At 39.4% G+C, this 27,982-nt stretch overlaps 1 protein-coding gene across 3 annotated transcripts; it reads right to left on the bottom strand.

Moving 5' to 3' along the window:
- Positions 1-1,087: 1,087 nt before the first annotated feature.
- Positions 1,088-27,982, bottom strand: rab10 (RAB10, member RAS oncogene family). 3 transcript variants are annotated; one of them, XM_067418128.1, is made up of 7 exons: positions 27,586-27,982; positions 27,354-27,485; positions 11,149-11,209; positions 8,936-9,074; positions 7,334-7,423; positions 5,662-5,763; positions 1,088-2,184 (listed from the first exon to the last, which is right to left on the bottom strand). In XM_067418128.1, exons 2-7 carry the CDS (start codon positions 27,478-27,480, stop codon positions 2,098-2,100), a joined length of 606 nt encoding a protein of 201 aa, XP_067274229.1. In that variant the 5' UTR covers positions 27,481-27,485; positions 27,586-27,982; the 3' UTR covers positions 1,088-2,097. The 3 variants fall into 3 exon arrangements, with proteins under 3 accessions (XP_067274229.1, XP_067274230.1, XP_067274228.1); XM_067418129.1 differs by having other exon boundaries at positions 27,354-27,480; XM_067418127.1 differs by having other exon boundaries at positions 27,354-27,982.

Genomic DNA, 27,982 nt, shown 5'->3' with positions numbered 1-27,982 from the left:
ATGGCCTTATAGCTCTATGTGGAGCGAATGAGCTGTTCCATTGAGTCCTAAAGTCAGTTCTGGAGTTTATCTCTTCAGTATGCCTTCAGATTAGCCTGACAAGCCAGACCCACATCAAGATGTTTGGTCTGGAAACTCACCATAGACAGCTCAATCTGAGGGTGGATAAACGGTTGTCTTTCAAACTCCCTCTGCACCCGATAGGATAGCGCTACAACCAACCAGAGCATTAAAGGTGAAGCAGAGCTCTTTGATAGATTAAACTTTCGCCGTATCCGGTTGGAGAAACTCAGAATACAACTTTCCTTTTTAAGAATGACTTCAGTGCCGTTCTTTGTTCTTTTCTCAGAGAAAAGCTCAACTCCAAGTCTTCCAGAGTTGCGGTAAAAGCTGATTCAAAAAGCCACCGTTTGCCTGCTTCTGTTTACTAGAAGCACACAAACGCAACTCTGCCGTCATTATGTTAAGCCCCGCCCACCGACTCTATACAGTTTATACACGATGTGATTGGCCCGACCAGAGTTTGGCGTTTACAGCTCAGAAGGGTATTGAGAGTTGCTAGACGACACTCGCGGCAGATTAGATTTGCTGCCGCTAGGGTGCGTCTAGATTTCTAGGCTACCTTCAGATACACATGTAGACATTATAAAAATAATCTTTCGGTAAAGTTTTAACTTTTTTGTTTTGTCTATGTATACTGCAGCATTCCTCGCCATCCATTCATTCCTAAGGGGGTTAAATTGACCCACGAGGGAAGAGTTTGTTACTTTTTTTATTACAACTTCACAAACTACTCAAATCCAGTCAGTTTTGTGTGTATTTGTGGTTCAAGTGTGACAAAAGTCCTGACCACTCTGAAGAACATTTAAAATTTAAAATGAAAATACAAAAATGACCGAAGGGAAGGATGAAGAAACGTTTGAGGATTTCAATATTAGAGAAGTCACGGCATGCATGGGGTCAGAGGTCACCCTTCCTGAACTCGACTCTCTCGATGCCGTACAGACTAGAAGCGTTCACAAGTAACTGTAAAAAAACACACTCGCCGCAGCAAACCCTCCACGCTTGAATAAACGGGACAAACATGTAACTTAAACAAGCTTATTTTTAATGGATCTGCAAAATCGTTTGAATTTCCAAAGAGAACGCTCCCCTCCCTGACACGTATCTGGACTAGAAGAGATACTGCTGTGAATTACAAACATGGCAAAACTTACAAAAGACCCCAAAAAACCCAAAGAAACCAGCATGCAGGAGAGAATGAGTAACTGAGTGAGGGGGGAAAACAAAAAACAAAAATACAATCGAGGAGATAGTCATTCTGAAAAATTAAAGAACAAACGAAACTTAAAAACAAAACAAAAAAAATATATAATGCCATTCTCTTCTGAGCAAAACGGTTGAATCCAGATGGTTCCACTCGGGCGTGTGTTGTGTGGGGTTGAGTTAGCAGGTCAAGCAGAGAGGAGAGGACCAGTGTGTGTGTGTGTGTGTGTGTCTGTGTTACAGAAAAGTGGTGTTTAAATGTGTTTGGGGGGACTGAGCTCTAAGGCTCTACATTAAGGCACCGGACGAAAGAAATCAAATTAAAGAACAAACAAACAAAACAAAAAAACAGCTAGAGAAGATCTCTCACACTAACACACAACACTAACCCCAAAACACTGGACAAAAGTGTTCATCTAGGATGTCATACTGAACGGCACGCCGCTCCTCTGTGCCGACGGACAGCGCCTCCAGGTCCACTGACGGAGCTCTTCATGTAGTGGTGAATGCACGTTTGTTTTTCGTTTAAATTCATTTCATTCTTTCTTTCTTTAATGTTTAAAATAAGTACGAAAAAACATGAAATTACTCTTTACTTTTTTTTTCTTTTCTTTTTTCAGAAATAAAATGTCAGCAAGCAGTCGTGAGTGTGAGAAACGTTAGAGATGTGTTTTACAGAGAATCCCATGAGGAGGACAGAACGGAAGAGTGTTAGACAGAAACGAGGGATGAGAGAGAGAGAGAGAGAGAGAGAGAGAGAGAGAAGAACAGATTGTGTGTGTGTGTGTGTGTGTGTGTTTGTGTAAAGTGTGAGTAACTGTGCGTGTCTGTTCAACTGCAGCACTTGGTCTTCCACCCTGTGACTCCGCCTCCAGTGCTGATGTCCACGTTTTCACTGTTGGGCTCTTTTACGGGCGTCTGCAAAGGAGGGAGAGAACGCAAAATGGATATAAAAAGGGGTGATGAATTGAGAAATCAACTTTCCCTTGAGCTTTTGATATATAAAAGGTCATGGTAATATAAGAATATCCTGTAAGTTTCAGAGCTGAAAACTTCATTGTTAGTCAAAGAAAAGCTTTATAGACACGAGGCTCAGCAAACGATCGTGAGCTTCATCCTGACGTCATCGTGTGTTGAAACGTCTTTACAGAATAATAAGCACGTGTAGTTCAGTAGCCCCGCCCACCGACTCATGGAGCTGTTCAGAATCAGATCACGCTAGCCAACAGCAATAAACATGCTGAAGAAGATAGCAAGATATTGTGGAAGAACACAGTCGCCACATAAGCTTCCTTCAGATCTTAATATTAGGAATGTGTGATACTTCATTTATTTTTTAAGAAGTTTAAGCTGACGTGGGGAAGACATTATACCGTGTTCGCTTCATTTCACTGCGGAATCATTTGTAAACAAGTCTCAGGTCTATGCTGGATTTACAGACACATTGAGATTAAAAAACAGGGCTGTTTCTACTTTATCGGATCCGACAGGAATGGTGCAACACACTTAGTGAGTAAAATGTATTTTTTATACGTAATAGTAGTCCCGGGGCTATGTTTTTTCCAGACGGGCTACTAAAACGTACACCCGTCGGCAGGCCAATGAGTCTCAAAGAGTAAAATATTCCTTTCTTGGTGATTTGTGTGTGTGTGGTTCTCCCTTATATCCACCGATCGGACAGGCCAAGTAATACAAAAATAATATTCCAATCAATCGTGGATGGATGAGAAATAAATCATTGTGTTTGTTTAAATAAAGATGTTTACGAGCCCTGTGGTCGAGAGAGAATCTGTGCCGTTGCCACTTTAATAATCTCTCCCTCATGTGAACTGACAGGGGCATAGATATGCGAGGAGATGAAGCTCATTAAATATGCAAATCTTATCCAATCCTAGCCGTGGGCGTTAACTTTCAAGTCTCCAGTGCTGCACGCCCATCAAAACCCAGCGTTCAGGAGACAGCCTCAAAACCAGTGTAGAAAATAGCCTATTACTTATTAGTTATGATGTTTTTGAATGTAAAAACCACACAAACATCATTAGTTGACCTCAGACAACAGTATACTTTTTCATGACACCTGTCAGTTTATGCCACCTTTAAAATAATGATTTTGCTTTTGTAACTTTCACACTCGAGATCGTTTTGATCACTTTGGTTTCGTTTGGTTGGTTTCCAGCACCAAACTCACACCACTGGTTCAGTCACTGCTGTCGTCCGGCCGATGTTCAATCAAACGGAGCAGTGTTTTTATACTTTTCACTGGAATACTTCTAGTAGTTTCTGCACATTAAATTCAGCATGAAACAGGTGCGGTAGTCTTTTCTTCACTATTGTGACGTACATCAGACTAAAATGAACAAGAAAAGCTAGAAAGTAAAGTTTGTTGGGACAAACTTTAATGTTGGCTTGACAAGCTTTAAAAAGAAATGAAGGAATGAAGGACATTACTAGTTTTAGTATATGGAGCCAGAATGGTGACTTTAAAATTTGGCATCACAAATTAAAATTGTCATTGAAAACAAAAGCAGAACTGAAAAAGGAAACATTGGCATTGAAACATTTGCATTGAAAACAGTTGTATTGGCATTGAAACAAGTATTGGCACTGAAAAAATACAATTATTAAAATATTACAATCTTATTCTTTTATTGAATTGGGATTTATTTGTATTTTTCAATGACAATCTTCAGATTTTTTCTTCATGTCACTCTTTTTCAGTGACAGTTTTTTTTTACAATGTCAGTTTTTTTTCAATGTCACTGATTTTCAGTTTCAACTTTCTGTCACTGTTTTGGCGTGGAGAGGGGCGGGGTCTGAGGGGAGGGGTAAGTAGAGCGTAGTTTGCATATCATTTGTATATAGGTATACTGAAGCCGTCACCAGCTCTGAAGCCGCATGACTAATGTCCAGTTTACCGGGAACTTCCAAGCCGCAAGTTTAAGTCTTTTTTTATATTTTTTATCTGCCATTTATATGTTTTTTCGTGCAACCTGGCCGGCTTGGTTAACTTTTAACGGCCGTTATGGTGTTTTGTTTTTTCCGACGTCGACTGGAACATGTAAATTAGCCTACTAACATTAGCCGTGTTGACTAACTTAACTGTGGTTAATGCGGCTGTGTAAGTTACACTACTGACATCCCCAACCACACACACACACACCGGAGACAGACGTTACTCCTAGGGCCGCGAGTGTGCTTTTATCTGTATTTAATTTAGTTGTGCTGCTGCACAAGACCTCATAAACGTGCTAACGCAAAACGTTCAGCAGTATCACACCAGCACAGCAGAATCCAGTGCCGTCACATGAGCACCATTAAATAGAAGCACCATAGATAGAAGCACATTCGCGGCCCTAGGAGTTACTGTGTAACGCTGCGTTTAAGCCGAACTAGCGGCTCTCCTGTGTGTGTGTGTGTGGTTGGGGATGTCAGTAGTGTTACACAGCCGGCGCCCTGCTGATTATCATGTCAGTGTTAACGTCACAGGCTATGTTACTGTTAGCCACTGTTGTGATGTACTCGACAGACACCTAACGTTAATTATTTTTTGCCAAACCGGACTTTTAGCCTTATTCTGTGCATATGGTGACCGGTGTTTATATTTGACCCTGCATTAACCACAGTTAAGTTAGCCAACACGGCGTTAGTAATTTACATGTTTCAGTTGACGTCGGGGGAAAAAAAAACAGCATAACGGCCGTTAAAAGTTAAGCAAACCGGCCAGGTTGCACGTAAATAAACATGTAAATGGCAGATAAAAAAAACAGACTTGCGGCTTGGAAGTTCCCGGTAAACTGGACATTAGTCATGCGGCTTCAGAGCTGGTGACGGGTTCCAGTAAAGTGACGCTCGGCCTACTGCTTCAGTATACCTATATGCAATGATATGCAAACTACGCTCTACTTACCCCTCCCCTCAGACCCCGCCCCTCTCCACGCCAAAACAGTGACAGAAAGTTGAAACTGAAAATCAGTGACATTGAAAAAAAACTGACATTGTAAAAAAAAACTGTCACTGAAAAAGAGTGACATGAAGAAAAAATCTGAAGATTGTCATTGAAAAATACAAATAAATTACACTACAATAAAAGAATAAGATTGTAATATTTTAATAATTTTATTTTTTCAGTGCCAATACTTGTTTCAATGCCAATACAACTGTTTTCAATGCAAATGTTTCAATGCCAATGTTTCCTTTTTCAGTTCTGCTTTTGTTTTCAATGACAATTTTAATTTGTGATGCCAAATTTTAAAGTCACCATTCTGGCTCCATATTTTAGCACATTTCTAGCATGAATTGCCATGTTTTTGCGAACATGCTTCAGCACAGCATGAATTAACATGTTGCTAACCATAGTTATGATTCAGAACATACAGAACAAGCTGGTGAACTCACCTTTCTGAGAATGTCTTCTGCTAACGTGAGGAACGCCTTCTCGATGTTGATGTTGGCTTTTGCACTCGTCTCGAAGAAGCGAATTCCGTGTTCTCTGGCGATCTACGGATCAGCACAAGAGCAGTTAATAGTTGTCAACTGATACCTCGCCGAGGCCGATATTTGGCATTTTTTTTTATTATTGGCATTTTTTCTGTTTGGCCAATGTGTGGAACTTTTATTTTGAAATTAAGTGGGACTTTTATTTTGAAAGCATGGAAAACAGCTGGGCAATACACTGTCTAATAAATAATTACAGAATCAAGAAGTTACAAATGTTAATTTAATAAATAACTTTAAAGTTCAGTAATTATTATACATGTTTTTACTATCTTTAACCTTGTCAATCCAAAATTAGAGGACAAATTGGTCATCCATTCCTGATCTATGCTTATGCTGCGTTCCAGGCAATCCGTAACCCGTGTTTTCCAGACCTTTCTACCCGTGAAAGTGCACTGGAAAGGCAGTCAAACCTGTGACTTCCCACCCATGAACTCTTACTAGATCGATCTACACCCAGTTACAAGTTGACGTCACATAGCCCACAACAGCAATGGCAGCCCCTACGGATGCAGTGTTTTTGGTAATCATACATTAAAAACTTAATTGTTTATTAAAATAAGGTATTGCTCTAACGTTATTTATCAGCAAATGTTATGCATTATAAGCAGCTTTTCTAGCGTTAGCTAGTTTTCAGTCCATTGAGTGCAAAAATACATTAATACATCTCCAAATACACAAATAATAAAAGGTATAAGAGCTTCTAAGCCTTATGCGCTGTTTTTCTTTCCACGGTTTCCCTCAAATAAGCAAAGTAAGCCCCTTTAGCGATCAAAATGATTGTAAAAGAGTGTTAAGCCCCATACGGTCTGCCATGCTATGTTTACATCTAGCTACTGCAATTCCTTACGCTCAGGCAGTTTGGTATGACTTTGCCTGGAACGCTGCTACTAAAGGCGGGCGTACACTGTGTGAATTCGGACACTCAGAAGGTCGTGAGATATTGCAGACGCTACAAGTCATTCTATTTGATCATCGCATCAAATCAGCTGGTTCACGGCACGACTGCGATCACAAGAGTTTTCGTGTAACACAGACACCGGAGCTTTCAATGTTGCTGCTATAGCTTCAGATACAAAAAATAAAGAAAAAATGTGTGCAAATGATTTGTTGAAAAGCAGAGAACAGTAGCCATTCCTTTTAACCGAAACAACCAGAGGGAGAGAGAAGAGTGCACGTGAGAGAGAGAAAGTGTGTGTGTGTGAGAACACTGAGCTGATAATACTCATAGATTGAGTCTATGTGACGTGCTTGTGCATGATTTGGCAATAGGGGACAGTCATATGCTAGTACAAATCGGGCCGACTCCCCGAACTTTTTAAACATGTTTAAAAGTTATCGTAAGGTCGGGAGGTGCTCTTAACGTGCTCGGCTCGGCTCGTATTTCCTCTCACATGGTGCGAGCCGCGACCATACAAGCATTCACGATATCCACGCGATTTCTCCCGAGAAAAAGAAATCATCTGCAAGTTCGTACGACAGCAAAAATCGCACCGTGTACGCCCGCCTTAAGTCATGGTTTGAAGTTGGAACTTACAGAAAACCTGCCTGGAATGCAGCATTAGTCTCTCACCTGTTCACCCTTGGCTTTTGGTACGATACGTTTGTCCTCCATGTCACACTTGTTGCCTAGCAGCATCCTCTCCACATCCTCGTTAGCATGCTGCAACAAACATACATTTGAGACGATGCATTATTAGATGAATACTATCCTTACAAACAGTGGCGTTCAGACCGACAGGCCCAAATTAAAGCTGCTTCGGATACTTTGAAGAAACAGTACAGAGGTACTCAGTTCTGGATCAGTGGTGCGAGTGACGCCAAACCCAACCACATCCCTTATGGAGTCTCGTTATAAGAAATCTCGAAATTGCTGATTGTTGGGAAATTCTGCATGAATCATCACACTGAAATTCAAACAGTCAGCAGTTCCCCTACATGGCTACATATCTTTAAGTTGGTGTATTTACAGGACTGGAACTTCTAAAGTCCTACACCAGCGATTCTCAACTCAAAACTGGGTCTCAGGTCTGCTCTATTTATAATAATAACATAATAATAAGCAACTAGCCATATGATCATGCATAGTGAAGACTAGACAAATTAAGGCACAGATTCAGGTCTCAAAAAATAAAAACAAAACCATGCAAGGTTAACGAAAACATTTTTTTTGAAAACAGCATTTTTTTGTTTTGTGCAGTCAATTATTGGCCAACATTTTCCTATTCATCTCATGTTAATAACTTAATAATAACCCTGGCTCAATGATATGCAAGCTAATATACAATGCTAATGTGACCAAAGCTGGCAAAATAAGTCAAAATGCACATGGTATAAATTTCAAGCTACAGGCAAAACGAGTGAATTTTTTTTTATTTTGAAGATAGTACATGAAGTACACGAAGTACAGTTCATTCAGCCCTCGCCTAGAGGTCCCAGTGCTCAAATAGAAATTGAACATCTAAACATGTTTTTGTGTGTTTTCAGAGAGGAGTACCTTTCCTTTGTCCATGAAAAACATTCTTACTTTCGCTGAATAACAGATCCAAATGCTTAGGAGTCTAAGACTAGATCATCATTACAGTGATCATTATATTTACAGCATGTTAAAATTGTTGAAATAACATCACAACATTTATTTCCATCAAGAGATTCATAGTCAATAAAGTATTTATTTACAATATAAGTATTTCCAATGCAAGAGTCCAGCTCTCTGTAAAGTCTCCTCCAGCACATCCCAAAGACTTTCAATGAGTTTAAGGTCTGGACTCAGAGGAGTCGATTCATGAGTGGAAATAATTCTTCATTCTCCCTCAACCATTCTCTCACAATTGATAGTGTCATCCTGGAATATGGCCATGATGTGTCGTCCTACATGGTTGTTTAAGAAATGAAAAGCTACTTCATCTATTAGGGTTGAAGAACTGCTGCCAAACATATAACATGCTAGAAACAATAATCACACTAATAATGACCCAGTCACTGATCTACATTTGACTATTTAAATTCAAACAGCGACGTTTTTTGGTTGTGCGGTGTATATCAATGATACTAAAATAACACTGCAGAGCCATCTTTGTTGACTATTGTATATCAAACGTACACACCACTTCCTGAATGACTGTGTCTGTTCTGATGTTGTCAGAGGGTTGCAGTAAGTTGTGTGGAGACTGACCTCGTCAATGTTTCTGAGCCATTTGCTGATGTTTTCGAAGCTCTTGGCGTTGGTGATGTCATATACGAGCATGATTCCCATGGCCCCTCTGTAGTAAGAGGTAGTGATGGTGTGAAACCGTTCCTGTCCCGCTGTATCCCTGCACAAACACAATCAACACTTCAGTCAGGCCACCTCTACTGCAGCAGCCCAGACACAGAGTGGGTCATAGATCACACAGGATCCAAATTTAACTTCGGTTGGCAATACCTGGTGAACATTTAGCTTAGCCCACTAAGCCAGTTCATTCACTATGGTACCAAACAGAGATCAAGTTAGAAGTGACCAAACACCTCCACGTTTCTCTATTTAAATACAGTTACACTCAACTACAGCTCGACTCCGAGTACTTCGACTCCTGGCTGTAACATCCTCCCTCACGTCTCCCCTTTCCCCTCTCATTTCTGTTATGGGGTGAGGGGGCGATGTGAGGGAGGATGTTTCAGCCGGGACTTTTTACTGCGCTGAGTCGAAGTACTCTCAGACGTGCTATTCCACCATACATTGTAGTTCTCCTTTTTAATCCGCTTAGAAAAGCGCCACGTTTTATTTTGTGTCACCATACTTGATCGTTTTATTGGTGTAACTGTATTTAAATAGGGAAAACGTGGAGGTGTTTGGTCACTTCTAACTTGATCTCTGCTAAGCTAAATGCTATCAGATCGTCAGAGCGATTAAATGCACACACTCAGACGAGAGAGGTGTGTATCAACTCGTTTTAGTGAATAACAGTTTAATATGAAAAAGCGGTGGAGTATCCCATTAACTAAATGTGTTTTGAATGAAACAAACTATGACGAAAATAATTTTCATCAACGAATAAAAACGAAATTGAAATGTTAGGGAGGGTGATTAGGTAGATCATTATGGTACACTTATAATAAGTGTTTATATTGGGACTATTTCAGAGCGGTCTGGTAGGAGCCGCTGCGGAGGAGCACAGTCCCTGCGTGATCCGCCACAGACATTAAACAGAGAGAAGTAGATCCGGCTGCAAGGTTCTTCCGCAAGACGCATGCAGTTCTGTTTATTATCCAGAGCGCAAAAAGTTACGGACTGCATCTTTAACTAAACTCATTACATTTTATTCAGCTAAAACAATTCAGGTGACTAAGATATGACTAAAGCTAAATGGCCTTTTAGTCAAATGACTAACAAAAATTTTTAATTTGCTGTTAAAATTAACATTATGGGAATTTATATAAATTGACATCCCCAAAACACGTCACACATGAGGCTGTAATTTCATTAAAAACATTTTTGCTCCAATGTCAATGGAATTATTTAGGTGCTTTTACCTTTTATATTAGCAGTGAACTCTGTCTTAAACACTCGCCTATCGCTGCACTACCTGATACTTTTAGCCGTTTTCCAAGGTGGCAAAAAAATTTTTTTCTTTTACTGTTGTCATACCAGAATGGTAACACATTCCAGGTCACATGCCACCAAAAATGAAACTATAATGAACAACATTTCTCAAGAAGATCAATCTCTGAATTGCATGCTAAGCAAGTTTCTTCATGTTTGAATAAAGTGTTCATTTTGTATCCTGCATATGAAGTAGCTGATATTTAAATAGTTGTAGTTTTTTGTAAACTGATGTAAAATGACATTGTCAAATTAGTGGCCTTTTGCAGCATTTTTGTGACGCTACAGTAAAACTGCTGTTTGCTTTTAAAATCTATAAAGCCCTTTCTCATAGAAATAATTTGTTTGTTGGTTATCAGTTTTTAAACATTGAAAGGGATAGTTCACCCAAAAATGAAAGTTTGATGTTTATCTGCTTACCCCCAGGGCATTCAAGATATAGGTGTGTTTATTTCTTCACTAGAACACAAATGAAGATTTTTAACTCCAACCGTTGCTCGTATAATGCATGTCAATGGGGTGTTTTTTTATGACAGCCACTATGAGTAGAAACGCATACATATGAATCCATATTAAACCCTGTGGCTCGTGGCGACACATTGATGTCTTAAGACAGAAACTTTCTGTTCTACTGAAGAAACAAACACCAACATCTTGAATGCCCTGGGGGTCAGCAGATAAACATCAAAATTTCATTTTTGGGTGAACTGTCCCTTCTTAAATATACTGTATTTTGACAAAGCATTTACATATCACGTTATATATTTGTATAATGTGTTTTATCCACCCACACACTAAGTACTTACCATATCTGTAGCTTTATCTTCTTTCCTTGCAATTCAACTGTTTTGATCTTAAAATCGATTCCTAAAGAGACAGAACATAAAGACAGGGATTTAAGAAAGACACTTAAAAGAAGCTGCATTCACAACCCATTGTATTCCTGTAATCTTGAGTAAAACAGAATATTCAATCAGAAAATGTAGTAGGACAGGACTGGATTTTATTCATTGGAAATTATTCATGATTGGATCCACCTAGGCTCTCCATATTTCAATGGAGACAGATCTGAACGTGAGTTTGCAGTGGATTGTGGGGGATTTGCTTTGCTTTAGGTGGCATTTTGATCACATCATTGAGGCTGAAGGTCCAGAGCTCATATGGTTGTGCTAATTATTTAAGTGACTTGTTATTTGCTTTAAATCACTGCAACCTTCAGCACATTAACTGGTTTAAATAAAATGTCTGTTTTACTCCTGGTAACATTTTAGAAAGTTTGCATTATCTACAACAATGACTAAATTGTATGTCATTTTGTTGACTGTAATAAAGCACAAAAATACCGTAATATGTTTACAGAGATTTAGGAAACATGCTAAGTTCACAGTTGTGTTTTCAGTGTCGCAATGTCAGTTTTTATTTTGGTCCCGCCCACTGCAAATTTACCCAATAGTATTGAAGACCTGGGTTGCCAGTCGATGTAAAACACAGAGTTTTGTAGCCATGGAAGCCAGCAAGCAAACTAGAATCAGAGATCGCAGATGCTATCCACCCTAAAAAAACCTCTATAAAGAGGCATATTAAATGCAGATGAAACAGCTTATCAACATACAGTGCTACCTTTTATTGTGAATTCCACTCATTCCTTTTGCATTTCCTCAATCTGGCAACCAGCACGAGCGTCAGCCTGAGGAGAGGGCAGGAGAAACAACCCTCTCCAATATTTTGAATATTACATACTGCGCCTTTAATATGCAGCTTTAAAAGCAAATTTGTTTCAGAGGCAGCACAAGTTATTACATTTGAAGACAGTCTGAAGACACATTTTCCATCTTTGGAATAACATGCACTGATAAATCAATCATACACAACAGGGACTTTTGCACCAGGTAGTTCTAGGAACTAACTACCAGGGTGGATCCCAGAGAACTAAAAGTTCCCCTAAGAACATTTTCCTGGTTGCATTTACACCAGCAGTAGGAACTCTGAAGTGATCTAAGCCGTTATTGTTGTGACTTATTTTGACGACTCAGCTTTATTTAAAAAGGCGCTGAGAACGCCAGAGCATACAACACAATCACAATCTCTGTCTTCATTGCTTTACGATCTGTTTAACAGTCCGATCTTAATACATTATTAGACAGAACTATTATACAAAGAAACTGCATACATGTACTTCACTGGTAGTTCCTATAGTGCTGGGATAGACCCTACTCTACAGTAGGAGCTTAATTAGTTCCCTTCCTAGAGCTAAAATCTTTCCCAGTTCATACGGTGCAAACACACCGCCATTAGTTCAAGGAACTATGAAAAGGTTGCTCCGGCGTTAAAGCCCCTAATAAGACCAGGAACATGTATCTGGAGGTTATTTTAATTTCATGTTGCTGACCTCAAGGCCTGTTTGCACCAAGTCTTAACCAATAAAACAACATTGTAGGACTGCCCCGTAATAGTCGACTAAACATAAGTCGGAGAGAAGAGGCTTAGTCTAAACAAAATTTAATTTGAATCAGAGTCATTTTTGTGACTTATTTTGACAAATTCAAATTTGTTTCAGAGGCAGCACGCGTCACAAAAATGAACTGAAACTCAACTACTTTATCTACAGGAAGCTGGAAATGTCTACTTTTAATGTCTAAGAAAACAAATACTCTGATTATGTAATCCGTATGAAAGGTGCATTTCTTGGTGCGTTAGTCTCAGACATCACACCGTCGACCATTGGCTGAAAGTCTGATGCAAATGGCACACTTATCTGGAAACACTTCAGAAGTTTCAAAGTAGTCATCTGATTGGTTCAGGATAGGTTCAATTCTACAGGATGTCCATTCTTTAATGGTCTGCCTGGAAACAAATGCTGTAACACCAAACTCCCTCATGAAAGAAGAATGCCGTCGATTTATGATGTTACGATGAGCGCTTACCAGGATCAACTAATTGCTGGATTCTCAAAAGTATGTGAAGTGTGCGGCTCCATTGTTGCAGTAAACTTGCTTAACGTTGGCGGTCTGTTATTGCAGGAACAACAAATTAACATTTTCACTAGGGGTGTAAGAAAATATTGATACAAATGAGAATCACAATATTTTGTTTGGCGATACTGTACCGATTCTCAAAAACACTGTAATGATATTTATTTATTTACATCCAAGATTCGTGGATTTGTGTTCTAATTAAACCAGACTGTACACAACCAAACCGCTAAATGGCAGTGTTATCTCAGAACGTAACTGACGTGTAGAGCCGGAGAAGCGTATGGTGACTCTGTATGCATTAGCATTAGCAAACCTCACAAGACCATAGAATAATTCCACTCCCGCTGTTTACAGAGCTGAAGTGTGGACTCATTTTGGCTTCAGCTACAAAGAAGCCACTAAGGAAATCAACAAGAGTCATTTTGTTTGCAGAAAAGGCCAAGTTAAAGTCCAGTAGCCTACTCGGGAAACTTTGAATCTGAGAGCTTGCTCGTTTCGATAGAATATAGCACATTTTCCTCTCAGTAACATAAACACACACCAAAACTGACAGCGGTGGCAGCAGAACGAAAGCATCTGATCATAGCGATGTGGATATAATGCACCAGTTCTGCAGTTCAGTAGCCTATTTGAAATGGCACATTATACAATAGACTGCGTTAAAGAAAACAGCTTTACAGTATTAAATATAAAACAAACAGCCATTCAGTCATGGAATGAATGAACTATGCACTTTCTGTTGCTAAATAATTTAGAAATGAAAAACTGCTATAGTGCGAACCTTTAAGACATGTACACATAAAGAATCCTGCAGGCACTTTACTATTTCCCTTTACTTAGATTGCACAAAATAGTGATTAGTGATATAAATGATGCTGTATTAATTAAATAAAACAGTTACTCATGTTTTATGCATATGGTTTTGTTCTTTGTTCTTTTAAATTAATCTTTCTAAAAAACATTCTTACAATAATCGCAATATATCGTATCGTAACCCCTGTATCGTGATACGTATTGTATCGCCAGATTCTTGGCAATACACAGCCCTAATTTTCACGCCACAAAATGAACTGTGATTGGTTGCATTACATGTTAGTCAAGCATCCTGTTGGGAGAGTCCAGACCTTCTGCCGTCGGTCTACACGAGACTATAGGCAACCCTACCCCTTTACACTATTCGACTAAAAAAATCTTTAGTCAGGGGCAGCCCAAATACATAGCAAAAAAATTGGCACTAAATGGCTCCTATACTGAATTTGTCATTCAGTGTAAAAGTGTGGGATGTGCAGGTATATTAATTTGTTGTAAAATATCACACACACAAAAAATCAGGACTTGTGAAAGCCTTTAGCGTGGGAGCAGCTTTTCCAAATAAGAAAGAAGCCTATGCATTCACTGACAAAGAAAAGCATCAAGAAAACGCTGCATTATCTATAGCAGCATCGACTGGCCATTTCTAGCATGTTTCTTATTTTAAAAATAAAAATAAAAACATGAGGTTTCTCAGAGATATGAGCGGCTGAAAGTAGCATCACAGTAGTTGTTCACGTAGATGATAAAGGGTAGAGAGATCTCTACCGTTCGTTCAGAGGGAACACTAGCAGCGTGTGTTGTTGAGACTAGCACGGACCAACACGAGCCGGCAGACAGAATGGAAAGGTTCATCTGTGAAACTGCTGAGAGAGTTTACAGGCCCAATCGCACAGTAAAAGCATTCAGACAAAAATCCACGCTGGACATGTCCTGAACAGATCGCTGGTAGCTACTGTGTCTGTCTTTGCCACACACAAAAAAAACTGATGTTTGCAGAGACACTTGGAATAGAAAGTAACTCCTACAATACCCTGGCAACCATAAGCAATGTTTAAACAAAAAAAAACAAAAAACTTAGCCATGACCTAAAACCTGTGGCATAGTACAGCCTAAATCACCTCAGCAACTGCATAGCAACAACCTAATCCAATCAAAACACCTCAAATTAAGGATGCACCGGTGGACAGTTTTTTTTTATTTGTTGTTTATTTGCAGTAATACAGATCTAAAAAAATCAGTATCCTTTTTAAATGTGAAATTACTTAGAATTAGTTAATTAAATACTACTGCATTTTAATCAAAATCCAAACAAAGATGTTCTACAAATGTAACATGAGCAGTAGTTTTGGGGTTAAATTAGATTGTATAATTTCAAGAATTTAAACAAAAACAGCATGATCTGCCTTTAGATTTTGGAAATTAAGCTACATAAAACTAGGGATGCACCAACAATTTTCATCCAAATCAGCCGTTTTTGGTTTCAGGCTGATATGGTTTTATTGGGCCGAAATCAGTGATAAAAACAGACGTTTAATGAGGGCTTTGCGTCTATTTCGAGCACATTTCACATCTGTGCTGTTTTCTGTTAGCCTAGAAATCTAGACGCACCCTAGCGGCAGCAAATCTAATTTTCATCAAAAAGAGCATCATCTTAAACTCAATCTTGCAAAGACAGAATTACTTGTTTTCTCAACGAACCCAGCACTTCATCAAAATTTCTCCATTCAGCTTGGTTCATCGACCATAACTCCATCAAGGACAGCCAGGAACCTTGGAGTTGTGATTGATGACCAGTTAAACTTCACTGACCACATTACTGCAACAGCCCGGTCCTGCAGATTTGCTTTATACAACATTAGAAAGATTAGACCCTTCCTATCAGAACAGGCTGCACAACTCCTGGTTCAAGCTCTTGTTCTCTCCAGACTGGATTATTGTAATGCTCTTCTGGCTGGGCTTCCAGCATGCACTATCAAACCCTTGCAGCTGATCCAGAATGCAGCGGCGAGAGTGGTCTTTAATGAGCCGAAGAGAGCGCATGTTACGCCTCTCTTCATCAAACTGCACTGGTTGCCAATGGCTGCTCGCATCAAATTCAAGGCTCTAGTTCTCGCCTACAAAACAATCACTGGCTCTGCACCAATATACCTAAACTCACTTGTTCAGACTTACACGCCCTCCAGAAGCTTGCGTTCTGCGAGCGAGCGGCGCCTCGTGGTTCCATCCCAAAGAGGCATGAAATCGCTCTCAGACATTTTCCTGGACCGTTCCCACCTGGTGGAATGACCTGCCGACCTCAATTCGTGCTGCCGAGTCTGTAGCCATTTTTAAAAAACATCTTAAGACACATCTTTTCCAATTGCACCTGACCAATACAGAATAGCACTTACTGATCACCACAGCAACGACCAAAAAGCGCACACTCCTGGATCATATCTACGTCTCTCATCCGGATTTGTGCCTTCAGGCGGGTATGTTACATATTTATCATAACTATCAAAATCCAGTGTTCTGTATTTTGCGGACGTGAGTTTTTGTTGTAGATGGCTATTGCTGCGCGTTTAGCTAGAATGCCATACAAAACCAACCCATTGGGCCACTGAATCTGCATTAACGACAACAGTTGGGGCAACAGCCTTAGTGTTAATGGGTTGTTATCATAGCTATCAAAATCCAGTGTTTGGTATTTTGCGTACGTGAGTTTGTGTTGTAGATGTCTATATAAAAAAAAAGAAGAAAAAAAAGTATACTGTGCTAATTAATTGAGATTTCTTACAGCTCTTACAGGTTGTTGGCCTTGTCTGTTTCGTTGCTACTATTGCTCTCCCCTTTTTTTGTAAGTCGCTTTGGATAAAAGCGTCTGCTAAATGATTAAATGTAAATTTGCCGCGAGTGTCATCTAGCAACTCTCAATACCCTTCTGAGCTGTAAACGCCCAACTCTGGTAGGGCCAATCACATCGTGTATAGAGTCAGTGGGCGGGGCTTAACAATGACGGCCGAGGTTGCGTTTGCATGCTTCTACTTAACACAGAAACTGGCGAACGGCGGCGGACTTTCGAATCAGCTTTGACCGCGACTCTGGAAGACTTGGAGGTAAGCTTTTCTCTGAGAAAAGAACGGCACTGAAGTCATTCTTAAGAAGGGATGCGTTCTGATTTTTGCCGACCACATACAGCTAATGTTTAATCATTTAGCTAGCTCTGGTTGGTTGTAGCGCTATCCAATCGCGTGCAGAGGGAGTTTGAAAGACAACCGTTTATCCGCCCCTCAGATTGAGCTGTCAATGGTGAGATTCCAGACCAAACATCTTGATGTGGGTCTGGCTTGTCAGGCTAGTTTTATGTTGATGCATGAACAAAACTTCAATAAACATTTGTAGCAGGGCTGTGTCAGTGAGGACATTTTTCCACTGACGTGTGACAACACTGATAAAAAATATATAAAGAAATCTGTATCACCAAAGGGGACTTTTCAAATTGCTACTTTTAAACCAAAAGTAAAATGCGCACGGCCGCTTGGTCATTCAGAACAGAGCGATGCGGAGCAAAGTTTTCAATGAATTCCTAAAATTAAGCTTCCATAGACATGAACTGAAAACGCGCCAGACTGGACAAGCACCGTAAATGACTGCGCGATCGTGAATGAATGAATGCCTGAGCAGCCGTGCTCATTTTAGTTTCTGTTTAGAATTAGCACCAATTGGGGGGTGGGTTGCTTGAATTGTGAGTTCATTAGCCTATTATTCTTAAAGAAAATAACAACAACAAAACACTATTATATATTTTGTTGACTTGTGTACTTACATTATCCCAAATGTTTTAATCCAGAGAAATTAGCAATTTTAGGACCATGTCCGTGCGTCACCTATTAATGGCATCCTACCCACGTTACCCGCGCTTTCCAGACTTCTGCAGCATAATAACAGCTCTGCGAAATCAATGCGTCATCAAGCTACACCTTTGTTTTGAATAAGTGACCTCTTGCAGTGAAAAATGACCTATTGTAACTTTAACCTTTTAGTTGTGTCATTGAATCAAGCTATTAGTCTATTGTCATATGTTTATTCAAAAAAACAAACTAAAGTAGAAACAATTATGTTATAAAAAAGTTTATATAAAACTGCCTTATGTGCCCCCCAAGTGCCTCCTGAATTTTCAGTTTCGGCCAAGAATTTTCTTTTTGGTGTATCCATAAATAGAACATGCCTGCACAAAAAAATAAAAAATAAAAAATAAATAAATAATATATTGTGTGTGTGTGTGTGTGTTTCCTTGGTAACCGTTGTACACAAAGCACCTTATAAACTCTACTTTAATAGGAATTATACTGAGGTGAGAGGAAAGGAACACGCCATGTAAACTTTTCTGTAGACAGTAAGTTCCCACCAATGCACACATTCATTTAATACCGGCTCCAGCCAGTTTCCTCCAATTCACCAAATTTTTTTCTAATATTTTTTTCAGCATCACAAACAGCAAGTTATTTTCCATCCTTGTCCAATTAGCTACTGTCATTGATGAGAAAATATTTAATTAATAAATCCATTGTCATAATGTAGCAGCAGCATAATAGTCAGAGTCAAATGAAAGTAGGGATGCACCGGTTGACCGGCCCAAAATCGGAACCGGCCGGTTTTTGCTTCTGGCGCGCGACCGGCAACCGGACGTTTTTTTTTTTCTTTCCGCCGATTTTTCTGGAAGGGCGCCCGCTTGCGCAATCCACATACGCTTATATTACAATCATTCGCGATCGCGAACGTCACTTGTGTGGAAGTATTTTGCAATATGCGAGCAGGACTGGAAATGCAGAGCTACTGTCTGAAGTACAGATACCAAGAAGCAAACAGCCGTTGGTGTACGGGCACACAAATTCGGAAAGAGCCGCTTTCCTGCACTCGCTGAAGTTGCGCGAGCTCCTCTCTGCGCCGTGCACAAGCGTAGATAGTGAGCACTTATTCAGCTCAGCTTCTCACGTGTTGGAAGAGAAACGAAACAGACTAACTTGTGAGAGCCGAAATGCTTCTGTTTGTAAAAAAGAACATCCATGCACTTGAAGTGAAATAGGCCTACTATCAGTTAAGGATGATCATTTTTATTTTATTTTTTATTTTATCTTACCTTAATTACATTGAATTAATTTGCTGTAGCATCTTTGTTTTCTTTGTTTTTTCGTTGCACTAAACATTATTTGATTTAACATTTTTGGAACAATGTATTTATAAACTTTTTTAAATTATTTAATTTAATTATTTATTTTAATTTAACTGGTAAAGACTTTTTTTTCTTCTTTAAACTGAATTTAAAAACAAATGCTGATTTAAGTTAATTCTTTGTTTGGATTGTTCAATGTGTGTTGATTGTGTTGTTTGGATTGCAGAATATGCATATGTTAAAGTTAATAGGTAATGTTAATTTTTAAATAGGTTCAACCTAATTTAATTTCCTATTAATTTCAGATTGCAAACTTGTTTTCATTGGCCAAAAGCCAAATTGGCCTATTAAATACCAAATAAACATCTTGTTCATGTATACTTTCTTTCTTTATTGTTTGTTGCTTAAAATAAAATAAAATCGGAAATCGGTATCGGAATCGGCCACTTTGCTTGAAAAAAATCGGTATCGGAATCGGCCATGTAAAATCATGATCGGTGCATCCCTAAATGAAAGCAAAGTAGCCTTGGTACAAGTTATTAGTGTTTTCACTGGAAATCTTAGTGAAAACACTAATAACAAACTATAACTATTTAACAAAGTAAAACTATAACAACATTTTAGTTAAGTATAGAGTATAATAAATTTATGCCATGGTCTGTCTGAATACTCGATTCTAATTGGGTGAAAGGTGTGCAATAAAATCGTTTAATGCCCAAGTCAGATGAATCATCGTTCTATATTTAATGAGCTATTTTCATTATAAAGCATGCGCGCACACACACACACGTACGTCACTTGCATACAGAGAGCGGAGATCGCGCTGCAGATTTAGGAGCACAGAAACTTAACACCGCCCATGACTTTTAGCAATAACATAGCTTTGCCTAGCCTGACGTGGTCATACTCAATTCTAGTCAGAATATGAGTCTGAAACTGCTCCATTGGGCTGTGATTATGGGCCGTGTTTCAACCGAACCAGGAAAGACCTCAGTTGGATAGACCTTTGTAGGTCTATCCAATTGATGTCTTTCCTGGTTCGGTTGAAACACGCCTCATAATCACAGCCCAATGGAGCAAACCAATCAGAGCAACGAAGCGACGCATTGTCAAATGTCAACAGAGCTCAACTGCACTGTGTTGCCAAGTCCGCGTTTTTTTCCGCGGTTGTTTTCTATGTCGGCGGGTTGAAGCGACTATTATGTGATATATAGACCCATGAGTGGGGATTTTAGCAGGCAACCTTGCCAAAATAACACACATTTTACCCCCCAAACACCATTTTTCCCCTGGAGACCCCCCCGAGAAGTTTAGGGCTAGTAGTTGGCGGATTTTGTTGTAAAAACTTGGCAACCCTGTCTGCACGCGCGCTGGAATACACAATCTTTGCCGATGTTGTAAAAAAATAAAATAATTAAATGATACACAGAGTACTTACCCAACATGATCATCATCTTTGAGAGAAATTGTGAAGGTGAATGCAGATACAAACAAGCTCTCCGTTTAGGATTCGAGTAAATATAATCCAAGCCCCTTTGATGGCATGATGATTACGTTACTGTTGATCATCTGTCCGTCATCGTCTAAAGCCCGCCCTGATGATTTCATTGGTCTGAACAGTTTCTGTTCGGAGATAATTACTCCTCTATGGAGCAATGCCAGAGCGAATTGCCCGACCTAAATATGTTGTGGGCGGGACTAAGTTCGGCTGGCATCCAGGCTAAGCTTTGCCACTGGATCACTACATTATATTTCTTAGCAATGATGGGGGTTACATTGCTATTTAAGTAATAAACACACATCTTCATTGTTAAGATAGACTCTGAACAGACGCAGTCACTAATCTCTCTCTCAATAATTAATTCAAATAAATGCTATTATTCATCCAAATAAATGTAATCTTACGCACTACTGTCTCTCTGTCTGATTCAAAGGAGGCGGACATGCTGCTCTTTGTGTATAATCTCAGAAGTGTGTTGTTGTGCGCGCTAGGGTAAGTAAATGCGGCATACGTCATCACGTCGCTATATCATTGATATCACGATATGACACTCATGTAAAAATGTATACCGGTATTATCGTGAATGGTATGATATGGCACACTCCTACCAGAGATTATTGTTGACAGCACTCGCAAGGAAATGGATAAGTAGCCTACATAATCAAATTCACAAATATTACACCATTTAAACATTACTAAAAAATACATACTGAGTTACTAAAACAATCTTTCATAGAATATACTTGTTTGTTAACCATTTGAATTCTTGTTTCCATTCTGAGGTGAATTATCCATTGTTGCTTAAGTACCACAACAGTATAAAGCTGGGAGCACTAAATGATATTCAAAGTCACATTACACACTTATAACTTTAAATTAAGCTCATAAAAACATTACCTGAGATTATCATTGCCATGTTTTGTGTTGTCATTCTAGCAACGATGTCGCGTGCCGCGGCTGGTTAGGACAAAAACTCTTAACATGGAAAAGATACCTTTGTATCGCGCATAGTTAGGACTAGGGCTGGGCGATATGGCCAAAATTTCATATTCCGATATAGCTCATTTGATATCCCGATAACGATATACATGACGATACAGCAATTTTTCTGTTAATTCAGTTTATGAATAGTCTAAACAAAATTACAATGTGGAAATGCAGTTTGAAACAATATACAAAACAAATAAAGGTAGTATGGACTACATTTTTATTTTATTTAGAACCTTTTTTTCAAGCAAGACTGTTGGTAAAGTTAACACCTGCCTAGGGATGTTAGGTCCCTACCAACGTTAACTGATCAAAGTTGTCGGTTTAAAAAAAAAAAAAAGTGATCTCTAAATTAGGCTATTATAGACAGTGGACTAAACGCTACTACAGTTAGCCATCTCATTCCAAAATCTTTTTGTGTTAAGTGAACATATCCCTCGCAATCAATTTTTCATAACTCGTCTGTTTGTACTTAATAAACCAATAAAAACATTTGACGCGAGGTCACAGCGTTTGGGTTTGCACGCTCACAAGGTTAAAACACTGCAAAAAGTAAACAGGCTAAAACACTCGAGGTTTGAACCAGGGCAGACGACAGTATGAAGCATGCATTTCGCTTAAAATGGGCTTACTTTTGGAAATATAGTAGGCTACATACATCTACATTTCAGTGGTAACACATAAGGTGTTGATCGTCTTTCTTTATTATTGTTAGCACTAAAGCGGCGTCTCTTCGGAGCTGTCATTTTCTTAAATGAGCCGCGGCAATGTTTCAAATGAGCTTCTAAGGCTAGACAAATTTCTTTATTTTCAACGTGATCACCTTGTACCCAAACCATTTCGAAACTAAGGAGCCATTGTCCTCAGATTACAAACAAGCTCCTCGGCGGCGCGTTTGCGGGACTCGTGTTTCGCGCTGTGAGGGATTTTAAAAAAGTGATGTGAGTGGAAGGGAGGCGGACGCGCTAGGACTGTGTGTGTGTGTGTGTGTGTGTGTGTGTGTGTGTGTGTGTGAGAGAGAGAGAGAGAGAGAGAGGGAGCGCGGCTCGCGGCTGTTATTTCAAATAGCGCAGCATATTTTAAACTAATCGGTTAACCGGTTTCAACCGGCTAATGAGGCTCGGTGGTCGGTCAAGAAAATGTTTAGTTTTCGCCATCCCTACACCTGCCATTAAAATATTTCAATATATGGCTATATGGTGTGCCACACGTAAAAGCCCGTTGCAGCGTCTGTGTATGAAGTTTGTTTTGAGCGCTTATATGCCACCACTCTGGCATAATTACTCTGAGAATTACCCTGGTCTGAACCACGTCTACTACCGTCTTCCTCCATGTTTGTTTATGTATTGCAGCGTGCATGGGCATGCCGTGGCGTGAGGTGCATCTTTAAGTAAAATTCTGCCGTAAACGCCTTATCGCGGCGTAAGTGATAGAGCCTAATATAAAATGATAGACATTTTCTATCGTCCAGACGATATATTTCGTCATATCGCCCAGCCCTAGTTAGGACAGTGTGTTAGTCGACCCACCCAACACAAACTCAATTACACTAAATTACAAACTCATTTAAAGGCACTTTTACATTTCACTTGTAAACCAAGTCTTCCGTTGGCCAGCCGCTTTATCTGTAACGTTGATGTACTTAATATAAAGCAAGTCTCATGTTTATAACAACTTGGATAGCATACTTTTCCAATGTTTCCAAAAAAGTTCCATGCATCGTAATTAAAATAACTGCATTCGTTCAGTACACATGCATGCCGAAACAAAAGACCTGTAAAAAATAAAAATAAAAAATCGGTATGAATGTGTGAACCGTTACACCCCAAGTTCTAACATGCAGAAAGACTGACCAACATATTTAGCAGTAATGCTTAACAGAACGCCAAACACACACACAGCTGCACTATGGGTGGGAGCTGCTTTATGAAATGATACACAAATGAGCAGCCAAAGACTGAGTCACTCTCACACAATACACACAAACCACTACAGAGAACAGAGTTGGAACGAATTAAAAAGTAAAAACTCTGCAGATGACCATGAGAATGTAAAAACAGGACACACACTCATAGTTTAACCTATGGAAGCATGTCAAAGTCACACTCGCTCACACACACAGCAGTCTAATATTTCGAGCTTAAAGAGCAAAAAGTTTGAGCCACGCTAATGCTACATACGGCCTTAAAGGAACCATTCGCAAATGTGACAATCCTGCCATCATTTACTCCACCTCCACGTCTTTCAAAACCTGCAGGTTTCAGAGATGCTATTCTACTGCATTCAATGAAAGTGAAGAGATTTAAAAATGACAAAAAGCAGCCAGGATTTTCTGCCCTACATCGACAAAGGAAAATAATACATCGGTTTAAAGAGTCATAAGGGAGAGTAAACTGTTTGAGAAGTCTGGTTTATACTAGAAAGTACAGCACCAAATGTGAGTCTGGTTTAAAACTTGGGTTATACGAGTTCTGAACACAAAGGACATGGAAGGGTTCCTGACAGGCAGCCAATCAGACCCCTTCCCATGAGCCTCTGCAGCTGTGGGGCCCCTCAAGGGTCAAGAGCAAAGCTCCGCCCAACTGAGCCAAGATCCTGTCAATCAAAGAAAAAGAATGCACTACTGCCAATCAGAAAGTTGAAAAGTGAGGGGAAAAGAGCTCCTTTTTATGCATTTCGAAGTTTATAAGACAATAAATCATGAGCTTAATAGGGCAAATATGGCTGAGATGTGTGTACGTGTGTGTGCGTGTAAGGTGATCTTTCTCTTGGGACTGCAGGGAGTTTCCGGTGAGTATTTAAAGGCACTGAACTACAGAAAGAAAGAGAGAGCGTGATGGACTTAACATCAACATGAAATGACATTCATAACCCATATTATTATTAAGTGACAGGATATTCATGAAACAGTGCTCTTGTGAGTACTTACAGCTCCCCCGCTGTTACAAGGAGCGTTTTAGGAAGTCTTTTTTTTACCAACCGCTATTGTACAACAAACGTTGTACAATTCTAGGATTACTTGGCTGTATACAATCATAATGCTTTGTGAAATTGATACTAGAGAAGAAGTGTGTAGCTGTTGCGAATGTTATTTATGTATTCTTCTTATTTGTTGTGCTGCTGTGACATGTGAATTTCTCCTTGGGGATTAATAAAGTTATCAGTATCGAAAAGGGAAAAATGCAAGGCAGGTCTTTAGTTTATCCATCAGGAATGAAAGTTTCCGAAACAAATTGTCATTGGTCAAAACTTAAATGGCCTTGGAGACATCAGCTATAATACAAAATGGTTGCAGTGCAAGTTATTACTTTTTTTATGATAGACTGCAAAAACTATACATTTATTTGGAATAGTAAAGAAAGAAAAAAACAGAACGAAAAAAATGGATTAGACGAGAAATACGAGTGTGAATCTGGATTTTCAGTTTCCAGACAGTTCAGAACATCAACCTCGTGCTAACACACTTTACAACTGCCACCTGATCACACACACTTGCTGATGGTAACAGGAAACCACAGGTTTGATGATGTGGTCACCTGACACACCGTGCGCAGTCATGTGACTCACCAGCACGGAGATAAAAACACCATTGTAAAGGTCAGGCACACACCCTTGCCCATCCTGAAACCAGATCAATATTTGTTTTCATTCCTAATCATAATTATATCCAGGTTTTAGAGGGGACTTTACCAGTCCAAAACATAACCAATGACTGTAACTTCAGTCAACCTCTATAGAAGAGCTATTAGAAGTATGCCTCGCTAAAAAAACAAGCAGATTGTTCCAAACATAAAACGATTTTACATGAACCAATACTAACGTCAACCAAAATGTAAAGTCCTTTCAGAGGTGGCATTTCAGATGAAAAACTTTTTACTTTGGAGTATAACAAGCGCTGATGACTCGTTAACAACAGCCTGGCTGGAAGAAAATGTGTATCATGAAAGTAATTTGGATTTCTTTTAAACTTACTTTCAGAATCTTTTCTTTTTAGGAACATGCATCACATAAATTAGAACCAATTTGTTATAGGCCAACATACAAGAACTATTAACAGACATAATCATCTCCAAAAATAATATATAAAGAAAATAAAGTGACCTTAATTATAATATATAGAAACAATAATAATTACAACATAGAATACCTAATAAAATGATACTAATAATGCTTGATTTTCATTTTGACTTGACGTGAATAACAGGAATCTAAGCTTTTCTTCTGCGTAATTGCAGGATATTTCTTCTTAAAAATCAGACAAAATGTCAGCGAAAGAGAGAGAGCATCTAGGATCAGTTCTTTAAGATAAAACGGACAGGGCCGGCTGTGTCTAAATTTGCCCTGTGAACTGGTGTGGCACTGAGATCTCCTGTTACCCCCAGAGAAATGACCCTGCCGTACGTAAACCGAGTTCAAAAGCATCTGCTGAATGACATACTTATGTAGTTCCTGTGATCTAACAGGTACGGCCTGCTTCTCATTTTAACACTGCATTTACCTTTCAGGCATCTGAACACAGAGGAAGATTGAGGATAGGAAGTCTGTTATATTGTGTCACAGTCCAACAATCAAGACAAGCTGTCTATTTTGCATTCACATGCAAATGCAAGATGATGAACCAAGCATTTTGAGTGTATTTTTACACTCAAAATACAACAAATCAAATTTTATGTGGCTTTTTTATGGTGCTTACAAAAAGTACCACAGTATTACTATAGATTCTGGACACTGACCAGTCGAAAAGTACATTGGGAAAAACCCTAGCATAAGAATTTAAGTGATATAATGGCACTTCCAAAAGTCCTGTTTTTAATGAACGTGTTGAGAGTTTGCAACTCACATCTGGCCATAATCCAAAAACTACAGTAAACATTCACACAGACCAAAAAAAACCCATATCAGATGTGCATTCCCCATGATATCATACAGAAAACACCGCGAAGTAGTGAAACGACAGGTTTAGCATAGAGAACACAGTTAGGCAACAGCTCTATTGGCGTGAGCCAACAGGCGCATGCGCATTGGCGCAGCAGATGACGCCACATTAATGAATTGTTTATGCTTTTTAAAAATATCTTATGATCGATTATTTCAACAAACACGCAAGTTAAACGCAATAGTGACACAGCAAATGTGTTTTGTACTGGTCTGTTAACAGGTTTAACCATTTGATGGATTTTTGGAGTTACTGCATGTAACCGCTTGAACCTTTAACATTTAACCTAAACCATCCACGATGCATCGATCTCATCTGGACAACATAACCACATCGACAAACCATTCTCTGTCATAAAATTTGCTTATCGTCAATCAACTCGCACGTTGGCGCAAACTTAATCCAAATAACCTCATCAATAACATTGTTTCAAACAGACAGGACGGCGTTTAACCAACACAACTATGCAACATGATTCTGAATCAACTGAGGTGATTCACTCAGCTGATATGAATCAGTTAGCCGGTTAGCATGCTAAAGCCCAGAATCAAGGCCTAGTCACCATGTATACACACATTTAACAGCATTTCTTACCTAAAATAATAGCTAAACCCCTCAGACCGGGTAGATGCCGGTGTGATACTCACCTATAGTGGAGATAAAGGTGGTGTTGAAGGCATCATCAGAAAATCGGAACAGCACGCAGGTCTTTCCAACCCCAGAATCACCAATCAAAAGCAGTTTAAAGAGCAGATCATAGGTCTTCTTCGCCATCTGAGCTATTATAAACACACACTGATGAGAAGCGGATAGAGACTAAGTGTGTGTTAAATGGAAAGTGTGTGTGTGTGTGCGTGTGTGTTATCCTAAAACACACACCGGACAGTCTCTTCGCAGCTGAATTGCGTTGATTTCCCCCGTAGACTCTTTTTAAATTCCTAAGGAGGTGTTTACGATGTGTGTTTCCTCTTAAATGGTGGTGTTTGATGTTTTTAATGTCTCTGTATTTCTTTCTCTCACACACTGTCGGGACAAAATGGCTCCTCCGCCCGACTCTCTTTCTTCAAACTACACCAGCGATCTGATTCAAATGTGAGCTATTCCGCTTCATCCCAGCGATGCCGAACCGCATATATCTCGTTTGACAACCGGTTCCGAAAAGACAGTCCTTACCGGGTCCGTTTATGGAGTTTAGAAGAGGACAAACACACCGACGACCGACCAACCGCCGTCGCCTTCGAATGGAGCCACCACGGCGACACCCTAGATTTCAGAG

The sequence above is a fragment of the Pseudorasbora parva genome, chromosome 15 (assembly GCF_024679245.1).
Source record: "Pseudorasbora parva isolate DD20220531a chromosome 15, ASM2467924v1, whole genome shotgun sequence".
NCBI lineage: Eukaryota > Metazoa > Chordata > Actinopteri > Cypriniformes > Gobionidae > Pseudorasbora > Pseudorasbora parva.
Note: the sequence above shows the minus strand (reverse complement) of the source record. Positions and strands in the feature narration are given on the sequence as shown.